This window comes from Tupaia chinensis, unplaced genomic scaffold (assembly GCF_000334495.1).
Source record: "Tupaia chinensis unplaced genomic scaffold, TupChi_1.0 Scaffold000066_1, whole genome shotgun sequence".
In the NCBI taxonomy this organism is placed as follows: Eukaryota; Metazoa; Chordata; class Mammalia; order Scandentia; family Tupaiidae; genus Tupaia; species Tupaia belangeri.
Window position 1 is genome coordinate 10,302,187 of NW_006159525.1, and position 21,095 is coordinate 10,323,281.

Consider the following 21,095-nt stretch of genomic DNA (forward strand, 5'->3'; position numbering starts at 1 on the left):
GTAGCATCCTTGTTGTCACTGATGCTCTATTCTGAAACCCAGCCTTGGCCATTAAAGTCTTTCTTTATTTTTAAAACTTATTTAATTAATTTTATTAATTATTATTATTATTGTTTTTAAAATTTGCCATAGGGCACATGAGTTCACCAATAGGAGACAGAGAGGGGGAAAGCGAGAAAGCAAGTCACCAGGTCTAGGACTTAAATCACAATGGGTCACATGGGAGTCCAGCACCATAATCACCATGCCACCTGGTGGCCCTGGCCATTGAAGTTTTTAAAATAATAGAATTATTAGTAAGAGTTTCATTAATAAGCACTCATGACAATAGTAAACCATAAGTAATCATGCATTTGATATTATCATTAACATTTCTAGTATATTTGATTTTTAAAAGATTCTCTAGTCTTTATGGTTTTATTATAGTGGATCTAAGGATATATATGTCAATAAATTGAGAAATCACATTGAGTCAGCAATTCTAAAAATCTAAGATTGGGCATCTAGGCATTTTTTTGGGAAGGGTGCTTTGAAACTTTTGCAGAATAGCCTTTGATTCAGATATCAAACTGATATATGTAGCTTATGTTCAGAACAAAACATTATATTTAAGAGGCCTGCTCTCTGGGACACACACATGAATTGTTGAGTTCTATATAAAAATGGCATAAGTCAAGATGACTTTTCTATGGGATGGCCCTATAGCACAGTGGTTAAGCACTGTGCTTTGGGAGCTGGATCCCACGTGGCTGACTATGTGGTTAGAATCTCAGCCCTGGTGGCTTAAAAAACATTCCCCAAATCCTGAAGGGAAGGAGAAATGAAGGAAAAGGGATTGCAGCATGACTGCATCCCACTGGGGCAAACTCTCTTTAGTCCTCAGTTCTTCTGTCTCTGTCTCTCTCTGGCAAGCACACATGCCCTCTGGCAATTAAAGAAATAAAAAAGACGGCTTTTCTAAACAAAGACACTAAATTGTTTATTCCTGTCAAGGTTAAGATTTTTCTAACTATATATGATATAACACTCCTAAAAGTAGCTATTATTAACTAACAATTCCTATAAATAGAGTCATGCATTGTTGTTTAACAGCAAGGATACATTCTAAGCAATGTGTCATAGGTGTGACTTCATCATCGTGTAAAATCATGGTGTACTTCCACAAACTTAGATGGTATAACCTATTACATACTTCAGCAATATGGTGTAGCCTATATGCTCCTATAGACCACAGTCATATATATAGTTGTGGGCCAAAATATCATTATGCAGCATATTGCTGTAATTAAAGGCAATATTGGCTTTTCTGAAAATAGAGCAGCCGCTTGTGCTTCATTAGTTCTGTTTGTCCCCAGGCTAACCTGTGCATTGGTTAAAAATATGAAGTACATCTACTGAGAGGTGAGAAGAATAGTGAGTTCCAATCATTCTTGATTTTTTTCTATTTTCTTCCAAACGAATGTTTGGTCTTTGGCCTTTGGTCTCATCTCAACAACACAAACTCAAAGACCTAGGTGACGTTTGCAGTCACAAACTCAGACGAGACTTCTCTGTATTGAAACAGCGCTCCTCAAGTGGAGGAAACAGGCTGGGTCTGGTTACCTTGCTCTCCTTTGCGACCTTTGTTGCCTTTTTCTCCCACTGGTCCAGGAATTCCTGGGTTTCCATCCATGCCTGGTTTACCTTTTGGTCCACAGGGTCCTAGACAAAACCACATTGCCTTCATTTGTTAAATAGGGTGAAGGAAGTAGACAGCAATTCCAGTTAATCTGGGACTTTTCCACTTTCAGCCATGAAAGTCCTGGATCCCAGGAAGACCCTCAACCCTGGACAACCTGGGGTGGTTAGTTATATGGCTTGTTACCCCCCATTTCTCAGGGGAAGAAAATAAAAAGACCTTCAAAAATGAACCACGTGTATGTAAGAAATATAGCAGTTTAAAGTTGTGTTTCCATTTTGATTTACGCTCTTAAAAAATTCACTATGCCCATGTGTTGATCCAACTAACAAAGAACATTTCTCATCTCCCGGGTGATTCAGACAGACTTAGAACACTACTGTTCCACTTGGAAGTCTATTACAATATGCTAAGCCTACATAACATGGCTAGTTCAAACACCAATTTTTTTTTTAATTATTTTTTTGGAGACGTTTTTGCTGGACTCCCACGTAGTCGACTGCGGTTTGCGTCCTGGACCCGGTGGCTTAAAAATCACACCAGGCGCGTGTGCGTGCGACCCCAAGATTCCGAGAGGAGAATAGAGGAGAAGGGATTGTGGCATGGCCATCCCCCCTGAAGGGGGGGGGGGGGGATTTCTCACTTTCTGTCTCTGTCTCTCTCTGTCTGGGGAGTGCATGTGCCCTATAGCATAAACCTCTCAAAAAAAATTAGAAAAGTCATCTTTTTTTCCTATGCAAAAAATGCATCTTGACTTTTTGGACAACCCGATCATTGTAAAATGCACCATAATATTTAGCACCTTCTGTCTGTCACTGGCTTCCAAAGCACTTTACAGACATTTTGGTTCAAGTACTCTCTCATGATCCCAGTCAGGGCTTCCCATCCCCATACCTAGGTTTCCGGGTGGCCCTGGGGGCCCAGGTTCTCCTTGCATCCCTGGGCCTCCAGGTGGACCAGGTGGTCCCGGACTTCCTGGCAGGGAGATGATCTTGAGTGTTCCAGGGCTTCCTCGGGCGCCTGTCGACATAAACGTAAGAAGAAGATGGTTTTGTTGCCGAATTACCCTCTCTTGATGGGCAGCAATAAGAAGGAAATAGATCTACCAGGTGGTCCTTTTAGCCCAATTAGTCCCGGAGGTCCAATTGATCCTGGAAATCCTGGATTACCCTTCTCTCCTAAAAAAAAAAAAGAAAAAAATAAAAGAGAAAAAGACAATGTGATTTCACTCCGAACAACAGTCAACTCTAAGTAAGTAACGGAAGTTAAAACTGGAGGGTATGTCCTGTGGATGCTCCAACGGCAGCTGTATCTTCATTATGTTCATGTGGGTGTGAAATTTTATTTGAACCCCGTGGTCATGTTTAGTCAGACTAAAAAGAGATGAGGACGCCGTAAGTAGGCATTAGGGACTTGTACTTTAACACTGAAGGGGAAAGGGGAAGGGTTCTTTCTTTTTTTTTTTTTGGAGAGGTTTTCGCTATAGGGCGTGTGTGCTCGCCAGACAGAGAGAGACAGAGAGACAGAAAGCGAGAAATCACCCCCCAGAGGGGATGGCCACGCCGCAATCCCTTCTCCTCCATTCTCCTCTTGGGATCTTGGGCATGCACGCACACACACCCGGCGTGATTTTTAAGCCACCGGGTCCAGGACGCAAACCGCGGTCGACTACGTGGAAATCCAGCGACATAGCCATGCTGGATGCTAAGTGCTGGTTCCCAGGGGAAGGGTTCTTAAGCACTTGCTTTTTGAATTCAATTTGACACTTAAAGTCAAATTCAAAGTCACATTACAACCTGGTTTAACAGCTCCTGGTAAATTTGTGGTTTGGCTTTCATAGTTACCCACTTTTTCTACTTTACTTACACCCCAAAGTTAGCTATTCAGGAACTCTCCTGAGCATATAGGGGAAATTTATTTTGATATGAATTAACAATGTGGTAAGATTTCTCTTCTGGGACCAACAGTTGGCATAATGGCTGTGTCACTGGACTCCAATGTAGTTAACTGTGGTTTGAGTCCGAGAGGAGACTGGAGGAGAAGAGATTGTGGCATGGCCATCCCCCCAGGGGATGTCTCGCTTTCTGTCTCTCTGTCTTTCTGGTGAGTGCATGTGCCCTCTCCAAAAAAAAAAAAAAAGAAAAAGAAAAAGAAGAAGATTCCTCTTCCTATCATAGTCTATCATAGTCTCTACCCACCCAGTGTCTAGTGAGATTCTTCTGAATCACTTGCATTTATTTATTCTTAGCTAAAATTTTCTCTTTAAAGGGTCAGTGGTTGAAAGTATCAAAAGGACCTCTTTTTAGTCCATCTTGTTCTCCCTTGGCCCTAGAAAAAGTGTTTTTGTTTTGTTTTGTTTTGTTTTTGTTTTTATGAAAACATGGCTTTGCTCACATTGGATACACTAGTGAATTCGGCATCTCTGTAATGTGTGCTAACACATTCCTTGCCAAACAAAAACTGCCGGAGGAATGAGCCCACTGAAACAATGAATCAAATGCCTAAAACTTGAGAATCATTTTCTTTCTCTTTTTTTTAATAATTATGTTATTTGACTTTATTTATTAATTTATTTTAATTTGACCAGAGAGGGCCAGAGTGTGAGAGGGAGAAAGTGAGAAAGCAAGCCACCAGGTCCAAGACTCAAACTACGGTCAGCCATGTGGGAGTCCAGTGCCCTTAATCACCACTCCACCTGCCGGCCCCAGAATTGTTTTCTGAAAGCTGAAGTTTACATTTATTCATGTGAATTATTTTAAACTTAAAACCCTCCAAAAATAAAAGAATTTTTTTCTTTTTGGGGATTGAAAATATAATAATATGCATCATAAAAATACAAAAACATAAATAAAAATTTACTTATTATCCCCCCTCTAGGAGTTTAGTGATTATTTTTAGTTTATTTTTCAGCTTTTTTGGTTTATTTATATTTACATTTAATTTCTGTACATTTTTTACAGCATACAATATGGGTTCTCAAAGCATAAATTCATTACATGTCAAACAAGTCAAAGATCTTACCATACATAATACCTTTCCATTCTTGTGGCTGTTAAAAAAAGTTTCTTCAGCTTTTAAAAATGATAAAAGTAACACGTACCTGTCATAAAGTAAATAATTCCAAAACAATACTATTCACATTACTATGGTTCCCCAGTTCCCATCCCAACTCATCAGTACTCTCAAAGATAACTACTTTAAACTGTCCTGCTTTCTACTTCCTGTGTTTTTAACTTTTAAATGACGGTTTTAATTTTTAAGCTCTGTGGGGTTGGGTGCTGACGACATCTTCCTTCTTTGTGCATATCAAGGCCCTGGCGTACTGACACAGACTGCCCATGGTAACTGCAGGAGCTCAGTGAACATGTAAGTGCTCAGGGACTGTGATTATTGTACTTGCATGTAAAGAACAGCATATGGAAACTCTACCTTTTATGCCTGGAAATCCTTGGAATCCAGGATCACCTCTGAGCCCTGGGAAACCGGGGTTCCCTGGTGGTCCCTATATTTCAAACAAATAAGAGCAGAACCACAGACAAGTTAAAAAATCAGAATATAGTAGTTGTTTTTGAAAGAAAACAAGATGTAATATTATATTGGGTGAGAATTGGCTGAAATGGACGGGCATAATTTTTACCTTTCAATCCAGTGTCTCTCCTGTCTGTGAGTTCTCTGCCACTTAGACTTCTCCTTAAGACTATCATTAAGAGAGGGCCAGCCAGTGGCATGGTGGTTAAAGTGGCTGGACTACCCCTTCCATCCATGGCCAACTGTGCAGTTCAAGTCCCACATCCAGTGGCTTGAAAAATACTCTTGGTGCTCAGGCATGCACGCCCACAATCATGACAGAAGTGGAGGAGAGGGGATTGCAGTGTAACTATCCTCCAATGAGGGGTAAAGGACAATGCTTTCTCACTTTCCTTCTCTCTCTCTCCATGGCTCTCTGGATAATACATGTGCCCTCTAGAAAATTTAAAAAAAAAAAAAAAAAAAAAAAAGAAAGGAAAAAGAAAGACCAGCGTATGGTGAAATGGTTACATTGCTGGACAACGTAGTCGACTGTGGTTCAAGTCTCAGACCTGGTGGCTTAAAACTCACACTGGGTGGGTGTGCATGTGTGCCCAAAATCCCTAGAGGAGAATGGAGGAGAAGAGATTGCAGCGTGGCCATCTCTCTGGGGGGTGATTTCTCGCTTTCTGTCTCTCTTTTTGGCGAGAGCACTGCTGCCCTATAGCAAAACTCTAAAATAAATAAATAAATAAATAGGAAGAAAACTGCCCTTTGCCCAAGAACAAACATATCTTCTAATGTTAGTGTCTTATTTCAGTATTGGATATAACTGGCTATTCTGTAGCCTAGGTGGAATTGCACAGTACCTGGGGATTTTGCAGAAGAGCAGGCACCAGACTGCCAGAACGAAAACTCTAATTTGCATTTGCTGTGTTTATAATCTTTGTAGACAGGGGACCTACTGTTGAGTTGCAGCACTGAAGCATCATTCAAACCAAACTGGCAGAATAATAAAGTATCTTCTGACCAGAGTGGAAGGAGAATAAAATGTCCATGTAAAAGGCTATACGCTAATGCATATATTAAGTCTACGCTTAGATTGTTCCATGAATTGAGATAGAATGTTGTTACTTGAAAGCAATGAGCTGATGATCATGAAAAATGCAAAGAACAAACCTACCCTTTGAGCCAGGGGCCAGAGGAGCAAGAAGGAACGATCCTTTTGCCCAGACAGGGTTGTGAGAGATTATATAAAGGAGGGAGAGAAATCAGAACCTTCTGATGAAGACTTACTGGCATCAACTAGAGTGGAGAGCCTATTGCCAGGCCAGCCCATGGGTGGGGAAGGAGGTGTTCCATGCAAGGAGAAAGAGTTGTTAAGGGCTCTGAGCAGCTTAGACATCCCTTGAGAAGAATCTTTTTTCAAGTCCAAGTGTAGACATCTATGACTGACTGGAAAGCACTAGGGGTTTGAAGTAAGATCATGTTTCTGAGCCAGGCTTTCTACATCCCTGTGTCCTCAGGAGGAACTTAGACGTGAACTTAGAACTCGAAAATGTTGCAATTTTCAAGGAACCATGGAGAAGATGAAAGGCACCTATAGCCTGGAGTTGGGCAAATATCTCATATTTGAAGCAATTATTTTTTGGGTAGGGGCAGCAGGTGGCATAGTGGTTAAAGTGCTAGACTCCCATATGGCCAAATGTGGTTTGAGTACTGGATCTGGGAGCATGAAACTCATGTCAGGCATGTGTGCATGCCTGCCTAAAATTCCAGGAGGAGAATGGAGGAGGAGGGATTGTGGCATGAGTATCCTCCTGGGGGAGGGGAAATGATTTCTCCCTTTCTCTTTTAGTGTCTCTCTCTCTCTTGCATGCACACACACCCTAGGGTAAAAACCTAAAATAAATAGGTAGATAGATATAGATAGATGATAGATAGATAGATAGATGATAGATAGATGATAGATAAGTAGTAAATTCTAGAAACCAAACACTAAGAGAGCTTAAGATGACTCCTAATGACAAGCCATGCCAGAGTACCCCATCACCAGGCACTGACGATGTTAGAGGAGGAAATGGGAGTTCTCTCACAGACGTTCTGCACATCCATGTAAGTGGTCAAAGCACAGATTACTCTGATGTCTCTGTGGACCTAATGACTGCTGCACAGGGCGGCCAGAATTGAAAGCCTGATGAACGGCCGGATCGAAAGGCAGCTAAAGAAGGGATTAGTTACAATTTGGAGAGAGAACTCTGGGCATACTAAGCTCCTTGTAAATGTTTCTGGGGAAAACAACAACAAATGATGTCCTGTGTCTTAGTCTGTAAAACCAGCCCTCTGCAACCTAACCCGAGCTTAGCCCTCCAGCTTCAGCTAGATGTGGCCTCAGGCTCCGTGTGTTTCATCACTCACAACTTACCATCGGTTTGCTCTAAAAACTCCTTTCCTCCCAGATCCCACTCCTAGATCCCATTCCTACTTTTCTTTTTTCCTGGATAACTTCCATGCATCTTTCCAAACAGCCTAGGCACCATTTCCCCAAGGAGAAACTCGTTCTAAGCACTTTCCCTCCACGGACCTGATTAAATCCCTTTCTTCCGCATCCCTTCATCCTCTGCCCTTTTTCTTATGACATGAAAATGGCCTGTCTGCATCTATCAAGGCAAAGGACTGTGCCCTTAACATTTCTCTACCCATGGGTACTCAACAGACATCCGATAATTTGATGAAAACAGAGGAATCGGCTTATCGAATATACTAAGAGAACGGTAAGAAAGATGGTCTTGGTGTTCGAGGAAGAGACTATGAAGTGAGAGCTCTTAGGCTGAGACCATGGGCCTAAATGAATGAGATGATGTCCAAGAAAGAGAAATGTCAAAGTTTTGCACTTCCATAACAAACAAACGTCAACAACAAAAAGCTAAACAAGAAATGATGGAGAAAATCTAATAGGTTCATGAGGAAAAGCCAAACACGCTGTAGTGATTGTAAACACAAGGCGGGACACTAATACGGTTGACGGGAAAGCCAGAGTCCAAGCGGGACTTCAGGTCGAATCTTCTCTACTGAAGCCACTCACTGAGTGCTGACTTCTTGTTTCTTGTGGGTGTTCATGCCAGGGGCTGCTTTTTAATTTCTTTTCTCTTTTTTCTTTTCTTTGCTTTTCTTCTTTCTTTTCTTTTTTTCTTTTTTTTTTAAAGAGAGATTTTTTGCTATAGGGTATGTGCTAGAGTGACACAGAAAGCGAGAAACCACTCCCCCAGGGGGATGGCCATGCTGCAATCTCTTTTCCATTCTCTTCCTGGGATCTTGGGCATGCACACACATGTGCTTGGTGTGAGTTTTAAGCTGCCAGATCCAGGACACAAACTGTGGCTGACTACATAGAAAGAAACAATAGCTACTTACAAACACTGGGCGGTATGTCTTGGGAAGGAAGTAGACAGACATTTATAGAGGGCACAGACAACTTGAAAAGTATGCTAATAACAGAGGGGAAAAAACCAACCTCTTCCAGAATATCTGAAAATTCCTACATACCGTTGTGTTTTTTGTTTGTTTGTTTTTTTAGAGGTTTTCGCTATAGGGCACGTGCGCTCGCCAGAAAGACAGAGAGAGACATCCCCCATGGGGGGTGGTCATGCCACAATCCCTTCTCCTCCATTCTCCTCTCGGGATCTTGGGTATGCACACACACGCACCCGGTGTGAGTTCTAAGCCACCGGATCTGGGATGCGAACCACAGTCAACTACATGGGAGTCTAGCGACATAGCCATTATACTAACTGCTGGTTCCCCTAGATACCGTTTTAATCCTCCATCACTGGAATTGTTCAGAGTCTACACAAGGGTTGAGAGTACTATAAAGGGGAATCCCATATAGTTCTAGAGTCTGAATCTTTCTGTTACAGTTCTTTGGTTTCCTAAATATGAGTTCTGTCTTCACATAGGCACGTGCACAGATGTATCATGAATGGTGCATAATTTTGCTGCCTCCAGGTACATCTGATTCTGGCAACCAATTTACAAGACTATAATATCTTGTATTAATAATGCACCAATATTAATAAAATTAACAATATACAAGAACAAGTCAATATTGACAATATACGAGAACAAGTCAAAATTAATAGTAAGTCAAAATAAGTTTTTGCACTCACCGGATAACCTGGTGGCCCCTTGTCTCCTACAGTTCCAGGTGGACCTTGGGGGCCAGGGGAGCCCATAAATCCTTTGTCTCCTTTTATGCCTTTTACATGACTCCCCGGAGGTCCGGGTGGGCCGGGCTCACCTGCATTCACAAAGAGCCTGTCAGGATTGCCAGTAAGGGACTGGGAAGGTCGCATCAGTGATCCTTTCAAGCCCAGTGCAAACTCCAGCCTCATCATGACCGCACACATTCTCAGCCTTGGGGCACGCCATCCACTCATGGTAGAGGAGGGCGAAATGCCATGAAGCACCTGGCATGAGCAGGCACTGCTTCCTGCTGGTGAAGGGCTGCCCAGGCAGGGGCTATGCCTGCTTCCCTAGTGGCTAGGCCTGGGAACTGACACACAGTAGGACTGCAATAAATATAGGTTGAAGGGATGATTCATTCTGTTTTAGTATCATCCGATATCTACTAGTCTAATCAGGCTGCTCGGCCTCAACACCACCAGCTGGTTTACCCACTCTGTGTGCTAACAGGGGAGGATGGGAAGAATGGAGAAGGCCAGAGGAAAAGAGGAAGCTCTGAAGTACTGGGAGACGGTTGAAAAGTCTTGATGCCAAATGTTAATTTCACTCTTACGTTCTTTAAAAGTGACCGCTGTACCTGGGTTTCCCCTTGAGCCTGGAGGACCTCGGTTTCCTTTTTGGCCAGGGATGATGACACCAGGCAAACCAGGTAGCCCTGGGGGTCCTGGGATGCCCACAGGTCCTTGAGACCCAGCATCTCCTGTTGGTCCTTTCCTGCCGGGGAGGCCAGGTAAGCCTGGGGCTCCCTTGTCTCCTTTGGCTCCTGTGAAGAAGAAACTTCATAAATTTCTCGAATAAAGTTATGGTTTGTGGTTATCGCTAATACCTATAGGCACTTTGCTTAAAATGTATATTTTAAGAGATTTTTGCTTAAAATATATATTAAAATATACATTCCTTAAAATATATTTTTTAAGAGGTTTTGACCTTAGAGCACATGCTCTCGACAGGGGGAGAGAGACAGAGAGACAGAGACAGTAAGAGAGGAAGTGAGAAACACCTCCTCTCTTGGAATGGCCACACCGCAATTCCTTCTCCTTCATTCTCCTCCTGAACCTTGGGCATGTATGCACATGCACCCGACATGCTTTTTAAGCCACCAGGTCTGGAACTTGAATGGCAGTTGGCCATGTGGGAGTCCAGCAACGTAACTGCCACACCGTCTGCTGGCCCACACAATGTGTGTATATATTTTAGAGAGGCTGGCTAGTGAGGGTTAGGTCAACGGGAAATGAGTGGAGACCCACCTCTGCCTTCTCCTAGCCATTTGAGCTTGGCAAAGTCACTTTGTTACTATACATTCTATATGTGTGTGTGGATGTATGCATGTATGTATGTATTTTCTTTCTTTCTTTCTTTTTATAAAGGATTTTGCTATAGGGTGTGTATGTTCATCAAAGAGTCAGAGAGAGGGAAAGTGAGAAATCACCCCTCAGGGTGAATGGCCACACCACACCTTCTCCTCCATTCTCCTATCAGGGTTTTGGGTATGCATGCATACATGCCCAGTATGATTTTGAAGCTGAAGTCCAGGACTCAAACTGTGGTTGGCCATGTGGGACCCAGTGCCTTAACCACCAGGCCACCTGCTGGTCCCTCAGATTTCTTTTTTATAAAATGAAAGCTGGGCTAGCCTGTGGCCTAGTGGTTAAAGGAACCAGATTCCCTGTGGCTAACTATGTGGTTCAAATCCCAGCCCTGCTAGCTTGAAAAGAACATCAAACACATACGTGCACATGCTCAAAATCTTGACAGGATGGAGAAATGGAGAAGAAAGGATTGTGGCATAATTACTCCACGCTGGGATGGGATGGGGGTGCCTTCTCCCTCTCTTTGTCTCTCTGTTTCTGGCAAGCTCACTCACCCCAGAAAATTTTTTTTTTTAAATCAAGGCAATACTTTCCCTAGTTTAAAGATTAAGTAAGATATTCCACAGATGGAAAAGCATATGTAAAGTGTTATGTAAATGTAAGCCACAACTGTGATCTGATGAACTTTAGGTACCATGACATTATCTAGTCACTTATAATTCAGCAGAGCATAAAAAGCCAAGCTGGGGGGCACTGTCGGTGCTTCTGAAGGGCTGTGCAGCTAACCTAGACACAGGAGCCAAACATGCAATCTCTCTGCTGTCTTCAGGCTCATTCTCCCCAGAACACAAACGCTATGTGGAGAGGAACGAATGCAGTAGTAGCTTTGGATTTCCCAAAGATCCCTAAAAGGTCACAAGGTGGGTGGGAATTGCCAGAGGGTATGCATGCTTGTCAGAGAGGCAGCGGGGAGGGAAACTCGTCCCACATTTCTCCCTCCTCTCGGGATTCTGGGCACATGCGCACACATGCAGAGTGTTTTTTAAGCCATCAGATTTGGGATTTGAACTGAACAGTTGGCCATGTGGGTTCCAGTCACCTTAGTCACCACTCCACAGCCAGCCTCGTACTGATATTTTTCAGTTCCAGAAAGCTGCAAGAAATTCTGTTTTGACATTTATGAATGAAAACTATTGTGTGAACTGAAAATAATCTCTTTTTCTTTCCCATCTCTTGCTATTCTGGAAATAGTGGCAATAAGATTGGAGACAAATGTAAGGAAGGAGAGAGGCAAGTGAAGATGAGGCTGGTGGTTCAAGAGAAGGCTCTGGAAGGTGTTAGGTGGTGAGACTAGAGTGATGAGAAAAATAAAACCGATGAATATTAATATCTAGCCTGGGACTGTTAAGATTCTTTAGCACTTTAATGCCCATAATTTATTTTGCTTTCTAAAGACTGTGTTAAGATGCTTTCAGCTCTGTAATGCTGTCTTTGTATGACAGTGGTCTGCAGGGCCAAGATGTCTGGGGTTATACATTCCTAGTTCATTAAAATGATTACTTGTTTAGCAGTGTACAAATACAGTTTCTTTTGAGGATTTTGGAGAGTAAACAAATGACGAGGATTCATAACTTCCACCTCTTAAGAAACTCATCTCCATATTCAGTTAGCCTAGAAGACTGAGGCATGCAATCATTTATTTACATAATTAAGCTATTTGTTATTTTCAAGACTTTTTTTTTTAACCTTAGGTATGACCATTTTGTATTGGATTTTTATTTCCAACTAAATACTACAGTGTTCTCTTTCCAAAGGTGAACTTCATCTAAAAACAGGAACAGAAACTCTTCTTTTGACCACTATTTTAAAAGTAGACTGTGGATCAGAAAAAGGTTTTTTATTTGTGCTCCGAGGGGAGGAGGGGTCTGGGAGATATGGGAACATTTTGCTGAATCCAAAGGACAATCAACCGAAGAAACAGATGGAAGAGAATTGCTCTCTTCTTTCATACTTTGGTTGTAACATTGAGGCAGTTCCTTCCACGTGAGCATTTCTGTAGCATCAGGCTACCCTGCTAATTCTCAGGAGCATCAGAGAGACAGGCCTACACTGAGCTTAGACTTCTGCTAAAGAAATACTGCTACCCACAGAACCCCAGACTGAGAAGAGTCAACAAAAGTGCAAATGATCTATTACTCCTGCAGGTATCTCTACAGAATGGAAAGAGTTAAAATAAGTTGCCTTAGGGCAGGCCATGTGTAGCGTAGTTGTGAAGGGAGCTAGATCTCCTGTGGCCTACCAACCACAGTTTGAATCCGGACCTACTGACTTGGAAAACATGCTTAATGCCTGTGTGTGCACACCCACATCCAGACAGGATGGAGAAATGGAGGAAAAGGGATTGAGGGGTGACCACACCCCACTGGGGGGTGTTCTCTTTCTCTGTTTCTCTGTCTTTCTCTGATGAGCACGTGTGCCTTCTTGCAAATTTTTAGAAAAAGAAGCTGCTTATCTTGCCAAACATTGGCATGATACTTGCAGTCTGCCATAGGGCAGGCGCCACCACGCCCAGATACTTGCAATCTGTTAAACAAAAAACTTACATACAGGGTCTTCAAAATGTCATGGAAAATGCATGTTATGAAATAATTATGTGTAGATTTCAAACTTTTATTCTAATTTTCCACAAACCTTCGAAGTCCCCTTATACTGTGAATAATATGTTTAGGAAATAGCCTTGTCAGAGAGATGAAGAGATACTCTCATTACCACTTAATAAACGGCATTGGGGACCATGTCGCTGGAATCCCATTAGTCAATTGTGTTTTGAGTCCCAGACCCGGCGACTTAAAACTCATGCCGGGTGCATGTAGGTGCATGTACATGCGTGCCCAAGATCCTAGGAGTATTGGAGGGGAAGGGATTGCAGTGTGGCCATTACTCCAGGGGGTGACTTCTTGCTTTCTGTCTCTCTGGTGTGCACACGTGCCCTATAGCAAAAACAAAATACAAAAACAAAACAAAACAAAACAAAAAACAATGGCATGGACCACAAGCACAGTCTCAGGTGAATCTTACAGGAAAGGACTGGTGGGACCAGCAGTTGGCGTAATGGCTATGTGGCTGAACGCCCACATAGTCGACCACATTTCAAGTCCCGGACCTGGTGGCTTACACTCACACTGGGTGTGTCTATGTGCGTGCCCAAGATCCTGAGAGGAGAACAGAGAAGGGATTGCTGCGTGGCCACTCCCCTCCTGGGGGTGATTTCTCGTTATCTCTCTGTCTCTCTCTCTTTCAGGAGAGTGCACGCACCCAATAGCAGAAAAACCTCCCCAAAAATAAATAAATAAATAAATAAATAAATAAACAAACAAAAGGAAAGACTGGCATTAAGACTACATCTCAGAGTACGAAAACCTCAAAAAAAAAAAAAGACTACATCTCAGAGTAGCAGGGAGGGATGCTATTAAGAAGTCATGAATTCACCTCCATTTTCTTGAGGAGCTGATACATTTAAACCATGCTAACTATAGCAAAGACAGTACATACGAATTAGTTTTATTTTTAAAGACTTTCATAGGAAGAAATTCCAAAATTGGATCACAGTTCCTAATGAGCTCCCTTCATTCTGATGGTAATCATTTAATCTTTGTAATTGACTGACAAAATTACAAATATGAGGGGACTGCAAATATTTGTGAAAAATGGAATTAAAATGTGTTTGTTTATTTTGGTGCAAAAATGTTTCTGAAATCCATGTATATGTTTTTTCACAATATGCGTTTTCCATGAAAATTTGTAGGCACATATATACATGTGCTGGAGTGCTTTTCCAGCCACTGGGCCCAGGACTTGAACCATGCAGTTTGCCCTGTGGTATTTAGCTGCCTTAACCCCCATGCCACCAGTTGGCCTTCCATGAACTTTTCAGAGTCCCCTCCTATCTCATATTACCACTGAGACATCTTCAATTCACTAGGCTGAGTTTATTGTATATGTCAAGCATATTAAACTGGATTCTGGTCTTGGAAACTCCTATCAGCATGTCAGGGAAGAAGAACTGCTTACCTCGATCACCTGGTTTCCCTTTCGGGCCTGGATGTGCTGCCAGCAAACCTGAAAAAGATAATTTTATCATATTACTATTTGGTTAATTTAATTACTGCACACACACACACACACACACATGAAATAATTTTATCACACACCAAGAACATATTAAAGATCATCAGTTTCATCAAAGGATCTTTTTTATTTTAATTTTTAAAATTATTCATTTATTTATTGCACTTTTTATATATTTTACTTCCTTTTTCCCCCCCTCTCTTGCTTCAGAGCCATAAATGATTACAACGTCATTCATGATTCTATCATAAGTGCAATTAGTCTATCAAAGATAACAGCCAAGCTATACCCGGTTCTCCTTTTTCTCCAGCCGGGCCAGGAATTCCATCACGACCTTGGTTACCTCTTATACCCATGGGTCCAGGAGATCCAGGGGACCCTGGAGGGCCTGAAAAAAAAGAAAAAAGAAAAAGAAAAGAAAAACTATGACATTTTAATATAGGAATTCTTAACTTTTTTTTTAATTTGTAAATTAAAAAAATTGCCAGAAAGTGTGTGGGCCTGCCAGAGAGAGAGAGAGAGAGACAGAGACAGAGAGACAGGGCAGAGGGAGAAGTAGAAGGCACCGTCCATGCATCCATGGGGAATGGTCATGCTGCAGTTCCTTCTCCTCCACCTCTCTATCCTGTCAAGCTTTGGGGCATGCACACACACACACACACACACACACACACACAGAGCCATGTTTTTCAAGCTACCATGTCTGGTATACCCACGCTAAGATACAAGCCGTGTGGCCTGCCTTGTGGATGGCTCCTCTAACTGCTCGGTCACACGGCTGGCTCGGGAGCACTTATTTTCTACTAAAGTCCTAATGGGAGTACTGGGGAGGTACAGAGAGCCTGATGAAAGGTGTTAGTTTTTCTAAACTGCAGTTTTGTGAAGCTAAGTTCATAGTGAAAACTATGCACAGATTAATGGTGTCACAAAGATCACTCTGGAATGCTGAGGTTGGCAGATATTTAAATTAGACAGACATATCTAACTTCACTCTTCTGCATTTTTATAGGAGTACTGAGTAGCTGAGACTCACCTCCTAAGAGGGATCGATATACAGAGATTCTAACCTCAGGAGAAAATGTGCCTACCTCATGGAAAAGAAACAGAGAAAGCATAAAAATGGAACCTGGAGGGCCTTTCACTCCTGGAGGGCCCGGGAAGCCTTTGAGTCCTTTAAACCCCAAATCACCATCAGGACCTGGCTTTCCTAGAAATGAAGAGAGAGGAAGAAAAAAATAATTAACACCAAAAAATAAATGATTACAACAATGACTGGAACAGTGAGTTCTCACATCAACTATGCTCAAACTAGCCACAGGGAAGCTCTCTTGTTACAGGTCACCCCAGGCTTTCGTCCTAACTGCTGTGCCCCCAGATTGCCACAGTAGAGATGTGTATACCTCAACCACGTGTCACTTAGTATCTAACTTACTGTTTTAATTGGGAATTAACTGACAACCCACTGAACCTTTCAGTGTTCGAAGAGAGAGTTTAAATACCATTTTTAAGACCCAAAGCTGCAACCCCATAGTTAAGAAGTTATTTTAGTAACACAAAACAAAAAATCAAACTGAAATTGTAAGCTGATAGATAACATAGAAAGCCAAAATTCAAGAGGAAACATGCCAGAGAAAAAGATTCAGAGCGACAGTGTTAATGTGTTGAACTATGGTCCTCAAATTCTTGTGTTGAAGTCTTAGCAGGAAAGAAACTTGGAATGTCACGGTATCTTGAATAGGACCTTTAAAGAGGCAATTAAGCTAAAATAAGGTCACTAGGGTGGGCCCTAAGCCGATATGACTGGTGTCTTGCTAGACACAGACACACAAAGAGAACACACAGGGAGAAGACATGGGCCAAGGAGAGAAGTCTCAGAGGAAACCAGCCCCACCAACACCTCCATCTCGGATGTCTAGCCTCCAGAACTGTGAGAAAGTAACTTTCTGCTGTTAAAGCCACCCAGTCTGTGGAATTTGCTATGGAAGCCCTTGCAAACTTATACAGACGTTCTAAGATTGTGCAAGGAACTAACATTTCATGCCTTTAGGCTGAATGCATTGAGGCAGCACTTCAGAAGTTTTGCTTACTTCTGGAGCAGGTTTTGATATAGATTCCAGTGCACCAAATGGCTAATTCATTTGCTGTGTCCTAGTGTCTTAGTATTTGAAGTTCAAAGTTGAGTAAAAACTCCTGTCGCATGAAGACATAACTAGCTTTCTATTCACTGAGATGATTCCAGGAAGTAAGGGCCATACTACAGGGGGTGCTTCCAGCTTTCAGAATTGTAAAGCCAAGGCTCACCTGGGTGGCCAGGACTCCCAGGACTCCCAGGGACTCCCTCAGATCCAGCAGGCCCCGAATGTCCAGGCAGGCCAGGTGGCCCTCTTTCTCCTTTCTTTCCCATGTCACCTGGCAATCCTGGATCCCCCTTAAATTCAGTCAAACACCTTTAAAATTCTCATATAAGCAGGACATGTGATTAGAATTAAGTAGAAATTTCATTCATTCATTCCTCAATTCATATTAAGCGTCTACTATATGCCAATACCATGTTAGGTGTTGGGAACAGGAAGGCCCCATGGTGTGGGGACCCAGCGCAAAATGAACATGTGGCTTTCTTTAAAACAAATTCTTTTGTTTTTCTTTCATAATTTCAAGACATCAACAGTAGAGCAAGAACCAAGCATGGGGGTTCTTAGCGTGGGCCGTCTGTGACTTCATGGAGTGCATACCTATGAAGCTACCTCTCACGAGGATGGACTGGTGAGATATGTCATATGCAGTTATGATGTATCAGTCCCTGCCTTTGTGAAGCTTCAGAGACCATGGAGACACAGATAATCACACAATTGTATAATTAGGAATTGCGGGGTAAGGAGGGACCCAAATGCGTTTTGTCCTACAAATACTACACATGCAGATCAATATGTCAATGACATGTTTAAAAACTCTTTCAGTAATTCAGTAGTCATTAAATCTGTACTTCAGCTAAATCGGAACACATGGGTTTGATGGAGACTTAAACATTTCCATAGTAGCTGTTTAAAACACAGTACTTTGTTACTATGATTTGCTGCCATGAGAAAACCAGCTCCTTCCATCCTCGATGTATAGTTCTAGAAGTTTCTTCTGGTGGTTATCTATGAGAACTCTAAATCTAAATGAAACTATTAATGAACCGGATGTGGATGAAGTAAAACAGGATTCCTGATATGGAAACACATGGACAGGAGTCTTTTTCTGCTTTTTCGAGCAACTAGTGTAAATACGAAGTACAAAGGAAATTTGTGCTTCAAATTATTGAGTTCTTAGGTATGTGTATTATCTAAAATTTTTTATTCTTGTTTTAGCAATTACTACTGGAGAATATGGTTGCTGGCAACCCTCAGGAAAGGCGATATTTTATTGGTTCCAAAAAGGGAGAAGTTTCTCTCAGTGACAATTTTATATGTTTTGGAGTCTCGTGTCTTCGAAAGTTCATTAAAAATGTTTATTATGAAAAAGCCATGCATAAATTTCAAGTATTTTGGCATAAAAATAAACCTGTACTTTAATTCATTTTTTCATAAACTCTTAAAAACCCCCTTATTCTCTTGAAAATCTAATAAAATGTATAGATTCTCTCCTCCAAAAATTTGCATTCATGCATTTTGCATTCAATTTCAGGAGATTAGGGGGCTTCTTGGGGTCCTGCATATTTTGCTGGGGGTCCATGGAATTCCATGCTAAATCTCCTGCTTACTGAGATTTTTATTACCTGAAATTTTCTCTACTGGTGTAGCTCCAGCTCTCAGTGTAATTGCTATATGCAAAAAGGTTGGAAGGAAATAAACCTAAATGAGCAACCAAGCCCTACCAAATCATTTGGCTGTTGCTTCACAATAACACACTAGTGAGGACTCTGACATCCAGCCTCCCTTTCAAAGAGCACAAGCCAAGTACACTGAGACAAAATTAAAATATTCTGATAATGGAGTGGAAATACTGAAACAATAAGAAAGATAACCAAACAACTCAAACAATTAAGATAGATAAATTAGGATTTTGTTTGCTTTTTAATGATGTTCTAAAGTTATTTTATTTTGATTATTTTATTATAACCTAGTAAGACCAGTGTTTTTGACTACAAGGTTTGGAAGTTTGTTTTCATAAATGAGATGAGTGTGTAGTTTCGACTGGACATTTTATGTCACTGTCTTGTCGACGTGTATGTGGACTTGTAATTACTGCCTCCTTCTGGAGTGAAAATTAAATTGCAGGGAAGTGAGAAATGTCTTTGCGCTTGAAACAGACTTTCTGTGAAACAGACTTTTAGAAGTTGATGACTATTTGATAATCAGGCATCCTCAGTTATAAAGATATGATTTTTAAAAATTTAACTAGTCGCCTGGAAGCATAAAAATATTCCCCCTCTTTTCTACCCATATTGAATTTGGATACCATTAATATTTCAAGCTTGGTGGTAGACCAAGATGTAGATATTTCAGTGGCTTATATACCTTCAATCCTGGTGGTCCTGGTATTGTACCTTCTGAGTAGCCTGGCTCTCCCTTGTCTCCTTGGAAACCATGAATACCTGGGAGGCCTGGTCTTCCAGCTAAACCTGGAAGTCCCAAAGTTCCCTTCTTCCCTTTAGAACCTGAAATTAGGAAAGGCATTCGGTAAGATAGATAAACATGGACACCTTGAAGTGTTCTGCTTTTGACCTTTGCATAAACCACTCTTCTCCCAAGAAGCTAGTTTTCTAGAATCACAAATGCAATCAGGTAGTTATAGTGGATAATATTTACACAACATAAATATCTACCTTATTCACACACATTCTAGTTTCACATAGTATATTTTTTTAATATGTGAATCTAGTTGTTTTGTACACAAACTTTCTATCAAATGGAGGAACAAACACGCAACTTGGAAAATCTAGAATTGGGCCCCATCATGAGCATGTCGGCTCATCACAGGGTGCTTGGTACTACCTGGCACACCCATGTTCCCCGTGCTTCCTGGCACGCCACGTGGTCCCGGTTCTCCAGGATTTCCAGTGCTGCCCAGATCTCCTTTGGGGCCTTGAGAATGAATAAACAGTCATGTGTCTTGTGCAGTTCTTGAACATAGTAGGTGCTCCACAAGTATTTATTGCTTGCATGAATGAATGAGTCCTGAGCAGCCTGGTCCACTCAGGTACTTGTTTAGCTGCCTTTTCATCCTCAGGTAAGGAGGGGACTGAGGACTTAGAACATGTAAAACTACAGGAAGTTACAGTCTTGAAACTTGTTAGATTGAAATCCGGTAGACCTGGATTCAAACATCAAAGTCACCCTAAGGCCAGCACCAGCAGAAGAGTGAGCTCCTGAGATCATAGAGTATAATATTCCCAACCTCATACTGAAGTCTTATTGCCAGATAATGTATTGGGTTATTGGAAAAGTCATGACATATTTTTTTCTGTTTCTCTATGTAAAAAATGCATCATGACTTTTCAGACAATCCAATGTTTTGTTACTGATGTGATTGTGAGGAATAGTGAGTTACTTTAGTTGTTTAAAACAATATTTTATAAACCCAGTAACTTGTTTAAGAATGAAAGGCAAATCTGTAGTCCTCTAAGGCATTGTCTTATTTTCATGGCTGATACGTGATCGTGTGATAGATTATAATTTATAATACATATCAGCTATTCCAAAACAAAATTTTGAGTACAAAATGAAACTATGTGGAGGTTAATATTGTTAAGTGAATACATGCCAAGTATAAGCGCCGTCATCTCAGTTTAATTTAAAAGCAAATTTCTCTTGGAACAGAATTCATACACAGTATGCTAAATCTAGAAACGAGCTTTATTATGTCATAAAAACATAATAAGAAAATTTAAAACCTACTATTTCTAGTAGAGAGTCAGGTATACCTGGTGGACCTGGTGGTCCAGGTGGTCCCTCGAGGCCTGGTAAACCTGGTATCCCTGGAGTTCCTCTGTCTCCTTTTTCACCCAGTCTTCCTGTGAGTCCTAAAGACAAACACCAGGTATTACAAATACAGACTACGGTCAGCCATGGTGGCACAGCAGTAACGCAGTGCTCCATGATGCTGAGAACACATGGGAAGGCTCTGGGTTTGCATCTCAAGGCCTCACTGTGCACTTGGGCATATGCATGTGTGCCCGTGATCCAGGCTGGCTGAGGCAGAGAGACGGTCATGGATAAGGACTCTGTCAGGGGTGCTGTCAGTCTGTC

At 41.6% G+C, this 21,095-nt stretch overlaps 1 protein-coding gene across 1 annotated transcript in view; it reads right to left on the reverse strand.

Annotated features, from left to right (window-relative positions):
* Nucleotides 1–21,095, reverse strand: part of COL4A3 (collagen type IV alpha 3 chain) — a 96,040-nt gene that overhangs the window by 5,448 nt on the left and 69,497 nt on the right. The window contains exons 37-49 of the mRNA XM_006141982.2: nucleotides 20,771–20,869; nucleotides 19,842–19,931; nucleotides 19,365–19,504; nucleotides 17,167–17,293; nucleotides 15,992–16,072; nucleotides 15,155–15,253; nucleotides 14,809–14,856; nucleotides 10,005–10,190; nucleotides 9,352–9,482; nucleotides 5,108–5,180; nucleotides 2,785–2,856; nucleotides 2,573–2,698; nucleotides 1,603–1,701 (exon numbers count right to left, since the gene is read on the reverse strand). Coding sequence (XP_006142044.1) covers nucleotides 1,603–1,701; nucleotides 2,573–2,698; nucleotides 2,785–2,856; nucleotides 5,108–5,180; nucleotides 9,352–9,482; nucleotides 10,005–10,190; nucleotides 14,809–14,856; nucleotides 15,155–15,253; nucleotides 15,992–16,072; nucleotides 17,167–17,293; nucleotides 19,365–19,504; nucleotides 19,842–19,931; nucleotides 20,771–20,869 — 1,371 coding nt within the window. The remainder of the gene's footprint in view (nucleotides 1–1,602; nucleotides 1,702–2,572; nucleotides 2,699–2,784; nucleotides 2,857–5,107; nucleotides 5,181–9,351; nucleotides 9,483–10,004; nucleotides 10,191–14,808; nucleotides 14,857–15,154; nucleotides 15,254–15,991; nucleotides 16,073–17,166; nucleotides 17,294–19,364; nucleotides 19,505–19,841; nucleotides 19,932–20,770; nucleotides 20,870–21,095) is intronic.